Below are 6,473 nucleotides of genomic sequence, written 5' to 3' on the forward strand. Positions count from 1 at the left end.
TATGTATGTGTGTGTGTATATATATATATATATATATATATATATATATATATATATACACACACACACACACATACATACACATATAAATATATATTAAAAATACTTTCTTTTTTGTTAACATGTCTTAATTGAATGTATGATATTTCTACACATGCATGCAGCATGCACTAAATATACAGACACAGCTATATGGAGATACTGTTCTACCTAACGTCCCTCAAAATGCTAAAAACAAACTTAAAAAATAATGAGAGGGGCTGGGGATGTGGCTCAAGCGGTAGCGTGCTCGCCTGGCATGCGTGCGGCCCGGGTTCGATCCTCAGCACCACATACAAACAAAGATGTTGTGCCTGCCGAAAACTAAAAAAAAAAATAAATAAATAAATAAATATTTAAAAAAAAAAAAATAATGAGAGTATGAGGAAAGAAAAGGAGTGACAGAATAAAAGGCCAGACTAAAACTTGCCAAGGTCTCTAGTTAAACAAAAGTAGGGACAGCTATATTAAAAACTATCCAAGGGCCATTCTACTTTCAAAGGCCACCCAAACATGGCATGTGCTCAACATTTTCTAAAGAGATCTTAGTCACTGGTTCCTTGTTTCAAAGATGCATTTGATACTAAACATTTAGATATTGATAATATATCTCATATATTTTGCCAGAAAGCTTTTCCACTATCAACACCTAAACCTTAGTCCTTTAAAACTTTTATCATGAGGATTAACCCAAAAACTGTTTAAGGAAAAATGATCCCCAATGATAATGCTGCTGGCAAAATTGTGACAAAGGCAGGCTGGTTTACTTCCCTTTGACTATAGATGCCAGAACAAAACATCTTGTTAATAACTGAATATAAGGACAATGGGAAAAGGTCTAGGCATGAAAGATAATCATGCTTCTCTTCTAACCACCATCTTGAAGTTGTGTATGTCTATCCTGGGTAAGAACATAAGGTGGCAGAGGGCAGAATTATGTGTTAATGTAAGCAGCTCTGGTAGCTACAAAACTTCAACCTAAAATAACCCAAAGCTGCCAGGTTTGCAGGTATTACAACTTCACTGGAAATGTCAGGTCTATCTCCCAAATTAGGTCAGATCAGCAGGTTCCACCTTAATAAACAGCACCTGCGTACTTGTGAAAGGGAACTGTGAGATCACATGAAAGCTGAGCTGTGACTGTCACAAACCACCTCTCCAACAAACTCTGAGATACATCATTACCTTGTACACCTCATACATAAAAAGAGAAGGGAAGGAAAAACATCACACTGGGCTTCCTTTTAAAAAAAGTTTCATCCCTTTCTACCCAAGATTCTTACCAGGGACTGGAGAGAGTGTTATTCTAGCTGCCAAGTCTAGACTATTCTTGGTGGTACCCCTGTATCCAACGGAGGTTAACAAGCAGAGTTGAGGGACATAGTGAACAAGCAGCAGCATAGCATCCTAAAATTCTAGATGTTGTTTCCTATCAAAGGAAGAAATCTCTGCTGAATCAACAGAGAGAGGAAAAAATCAAACAGCAACTAACTAATGCAAACTGACAGGAAACCCAGCATAGAAGGAACCGCACTTGCTAGTTAGCTTTAGGTTCATGTTGGGTGAATTATTTACTCTTTCTAAACCCTGGTTTTCTTATCATATAGAGATAATTCCTATATCACAAGGTTGCTCTGAGGATTAAATAAGATAAAAATTTGAAAGCATCTAGCATACAGCCTTCATTGAGCTAGAATCTATCCAATTTGTAAGGAAGCTCATCAGTTGCACAAATCTACATCTACGAAGAACAGACTCTTCAAAACATTTGCCACTATTTCTAATTGCATGTCCTTGAAGATCCCTGAAAACTAACCCCCTACCACAGGCCATGGATAAATGCTTGAGTAGGCTGAAATGCTTCCTCTCCTACTTACCTCTGTAAACCTTTGACTTCTAGAAGGGGCCTGCCTGATGGGCCCTGTACCAAAATCCTACAAAGCTGGCTACATAGCCCTATGAGCGGTAGAGTTTCTCGCTATGATTTAACTCTCAGAGACCTTGGGTGGAACAGTTTCTCTAGGCCCCTCCTGGATATTCTAAGCTCTGCTCAGAGGCCTGAGTCAATTTTCTATGGGTCACTGCCCAGTTAAGGACAAAGTGGCCTCTGGAAACAGGGAGGCCCAGATAAGGATGTAGAAAGTAGGAGAGTCCAGAATCTGGAAAAGTAGATAAACACAATGGAGAGAGAAATGTGATGGGAAGTCCTTTGCAGGCAATGGGAGTATAGAAGACACTACTCCTCATGAACTATAGAAATTACTTCTCCATACAGGATGGAGAATTAACGATTCAGGATGTCAAAAGCACCACATCCTGGGCTGGGGTTGTGGCTCAGTGGTAGAGTGCTTGCCTGGCACATGTGAAGCCCTGGGTTCGATCCTCAGCACCACATAAAAATAAATAAAATAAAGGTATTGTGTCCAACTACAACTAAAAAATAAATATTAAAAAAAAAAAAGCATCAAATCCCCTCAAAGAGGGCCACAGGAAACTAGATTCCTACAATCCTATATCTTTCTTCCCCCAGTCTCTGGAGGCCCTTAGTAAAGATGAAATCATGTATGTAGCTGCCAACAATTGCTGGCAGAATGGCTCTGTTCAGAATAAGCACTCTACAACAGCATCTCAGAGAGGTGAGTAAATATTTATCATCTCTAGGAGCTCCTCAACTAATTTTTCTAGTACTAAGACTGCCTGACCATAACTACCATGACAACAGCAACAGATATCTGCCATTATATACCTGAAGCTGAAAACTGACTTTGGAGTCTCAAGTTAAAAGGATCCCTCTAATCTTTCATTTCCCACCCTAAGCTAAGAAAATATATAGTGTGGTAAAAAAGTGTACAATAAAATTTCAGCTACTCAGGATGCTGAGGCAGGCGGAACATAAGTTCAAAGCAGCCTAGTCAAATTACCAAGGCCATCTCAAAAAAATAAAAAATAAAGGCTGAGGTTGTAGCTCAGTGGTAGAGCACTTGCCTAGCATATGTGAGGTACTGGGTTTGATTCTCTGCCCCACATATAAATAAATAAATAAAATAAAGGTCTATTGACAACTAAAACAATTTAAAAATAATAATAAAAGAAAGAACGAGCTGCGGGGGTACAGCTCAGTGGTGGAGTGCTTGCCTAGCAAGGTAGGACCTTGAGTTCAATCCCTAGTTGGGGTGGGGGGGAGTGTAATAGTATATACTGCCCCTTTATGGGACATTTTGGCCTTGAAGGACTAAATTCTATGGTCTTCAGGAAAGGAAGAAATGATCCAATGGGCAAAATCCTCAAGAACCCACATCAATGAGGAGTTACTCAACAGCGGGTTCCAAGCACAGCTAGCCCTTTCTTTCCCCGTACACAGAACTGACATAGGGCCTTGAGCATCTCAGATTCTGGCATCCTCTGATGGGCCTAGAACCAATCCCCTATGGATACTTAAGGACAACCTATATTCAACAAAGAGTCCCTTGTATGTGAAATGATGATTTATGGAAAAAAACTGGAAATGACTCAAAGCCCATTCCCTAGCGATTCCATGGAAAGGATATAAATTATTCCCTGGGGAAAATATGGCAGGGACATACTTCTAATCAAATGCAATGCTAAGACCTATCCATAACTTCAAGAAGTTCTGACTTGTTTGGGCCACAGCTCCTGCTTTCAGTCTCACTTCAAGGTGGCTGGCCCCTCTTTGACAAAGGAATAACCAGGAGCTGCAAAGGCTCATGCAAGTAGGAACTACATGTTCTAACTCCTCCAATCTCTGGCACTATTTTTATCCCATTCCCTCCCCAAATTGGGCTGGAGATGAGCAAGGAGACTGGTCTTCAAAGGGAGGAATGAGGTCAAAGAGAAGAAAGGATACAAGGAACATTCCCTGGGGTAGAAGAGTCTCAGCCCCTGACCTTGACTAATGCTTCATACTCCAGGCCTCTAAAGAGCCTTTCCAAATCATACCCAACTATAATGACCCCATCCTCTTCATTATTCTAATCAGATCTTCTTTGTTTTAAACCTTCTTTTGGGTGTGTTAATTCAAGTCTTCAGATGATAAACTGTGGAAGGCAGACTTTGGGTCTCACCCATCTTATTTCCCTATAATTCTCAACACACAGTAAGTGTACATGGTCAGGGGGCTACCTCTGCGTACCTGTGAATAGATAGACCTGTAAAGGAAAATTACCCAGCCAGAACAAGCACAGGTCAGTTGGTCAACAACCAGGTTTTGATAACTTCTGTGTGCAGAGATCTGTGCTGAGGCCCAGATGAAGAAGTCAGAGCCCTTAAAATCACTCTGGTCTAGTGGGGTTGACAGAACCACAAACGGGGGGAAAATAGTGTTGTAAGGCTAGCTGGAAAGTTTGAATGCAAAGGACAAAAGGCCAAGAAGGAAGGAGAGTAGAGGAGCTTGAGGCACAATAAGAAACATCTGCACCATGAAGGAGATTAGGGGGAAAAAAAAAAGGACTCTCCCTTCCTCTTCTCCCTGGAAACAGTAAAAAGTTCATTCTCAGTCTAAAAAAGCAAGAAAATAAATGCTTCCCTTCTTTTGTGGTCTCCTCCTGCCATATCATTTTGTTTACTGAACAGGATGCTGTCTTACCCTGTGGTTTAAATTAAATCACAGGCACGATGACCCCTGTAGGAATCAGGATGAGGAATAAACAGATTATCATCCACCATTAGTCTTTTCCCTTCCATACAACTGATAGAGGAACCAAAGGCAGTAGTTTTACTACTGACATAAAAGTGGCCATTTCTTTCTCTCGTGGTGGTGTAGTACTCAGAGATGGAACAACGGCCTCACGCATGCCAGGCAAGCACTTAACCATTTGAACTACATCTCTAGTCCCCAAAATGGTCATTTCGTTAAAAAAAAAAAAAAAAGATAATTTGAATATCCAGGTAATCCTAAGCAAGATTTTTTTTTTTAACTAACTCAATTTAATTTTTGGAAATACATTATTTTTGCAGTATTATTTACATTTCTAATTATATTTATTTTGATTTTTAAAAAAAATAACCACAAAACAAACTTTATCTAAATGTTCAGAGAACTACTGGGGGGAAGCCAAACTACAAGTAGACTTTTGCCGGTAGGTAATCTGCAGTTGCTATTTAACCACCTCTTGATTCACACTGTCTCACTGTCTTGTGTCTGAACTAATAGTTTTTCAAATAAACTTATGAGTTTCACCTATCTGCCTGTCTACCCTCTAATAACTGATAAAGGGCTATAACAAAATCAGAAGCAGCAGAATGAACAGTGAAGAGCCAGGGCCTATTAATTTCCTCATCCTATCTCTAGATAACCACTGAGTTGAAGCACTGAATAGGCTTTACAAATAGTTCAGGAATCATGCCTCAGTTCTGGGCTGGGTCTTATATTCCTATGTCAATAACTTTGTGTATAGCATAGGAAAGAGATATGTGATCGACTCCAAACCAGCAGGGGAAGAACAACTGGGGGAAGAGAAGGGAGGAACAACTACCAAGTTCCCTAAGAATTCCCATTCTGTTCCATGGTATTGCCTCACTCCATCCTTTTTAAAAATGAGGTACTAGGAATTAAACTCAAGGCATGGGGCATGCTTGGCAAGTGTGCTACTACTGAGTGAGCTACCTCCCCTGCCCTACGTTCTTCTCAGCAACCCTGTGTTCTCTATCTCTTCTACGGAACATGGTCCCCTAGGTCACATTCACTTGTTCACCCCATTCCTGTGGCTGAGGCTACTGAACTAACACTATTCACGTGTCCTCATTCTAAATGCCTAGTTGACTGGCAACTGACTGTGTCTGCCGACGTCAATAATACCATCTAACAGGAGGGTCCAAGGCCTGCTGCAAGCTCCTATCAGCCCAAGACACCTACACACACACAAACACACACACATTATTCTCAAGTCAATATGATCTGGGTCTGAAACAGAGTGGACATTAAAAATAGCTGTGATGTGTATGTGGAAAGGAATAAAAATAAATAAATTCGGTAAATCTGGATGCTGTATCCCTTCCATCACCAACACCCCTCACCCATTTTCAGACTAGTGGCTGCTGTTACTATGACAACCTATCCAGGAAGTTGGCCCACACTTCTTCCTTCAGGAGCAGGAAACTAGAGCAGTGTTTGTGTTGCCTTGGAAAAAACTTGAAGGCCTTTCCCCCCACCCCCATCCATATCCGCTCCGTATCCCTCAACCCAATTTCTTAACTCCCTTCCCCACCCGCCACACCTACCTCCTCTAACTCATCCTTGGCATCCAAACTGGTTGAAAGTAGCAGCCTCCCCCCTCCTGGGGCTCCTGCTCCCGCTCCTCCTCCACCTCCCGCCGCTCCCGAAGCAGCTGCTGCTGCTGCCCCCTTTCCCTTCTGTAACTCCATGGCAGCAGCCAGGAGACGGGAAAAGGCCGGGGAGTGGGTGGGTGGGAAGTCCT

The 6,473-nt window shown here is 41.5% G+C and overlaps 1 protein-coding gene across 1 annotated transcript in view; it reads right to left on the minus strand.

The window, feature by feature from the left end:
- The window catches only part of Ints3 (integrator complex subunit 3), a 42,173-nt gene extending 35,702 nt beyond the window's left edge, over positions 1-6,471 (minus strand). The window contains exon 1 of the mRNA XM_015502868.2: positions 6,277-6,471. Coding sequence (XP_015358354.1) covers positions 6,277-6,420 — 144 coding nt within the window. The 5' untranslated portion in view covers positions 6,421-6,471. The remainder of the gene's footprint in view (positions 1-6,276) is intronic.
- Between the last annotated feature and the right edge of the window lie 2 nt (positions 6,472-6,473).

This window comes from Marmota marmota, unplaced genomic scaffold (assembly GCF_001458135.2).
Source record: "Marmota marmota marmota unplaced genomic scaffold, marMar, whole genome shotgun sequence".
NCBI lineage: Eukaryota > Metazoa > Chordata > Mammalia > Rodentia > Sciuridae > Marmota > Marmota marmota.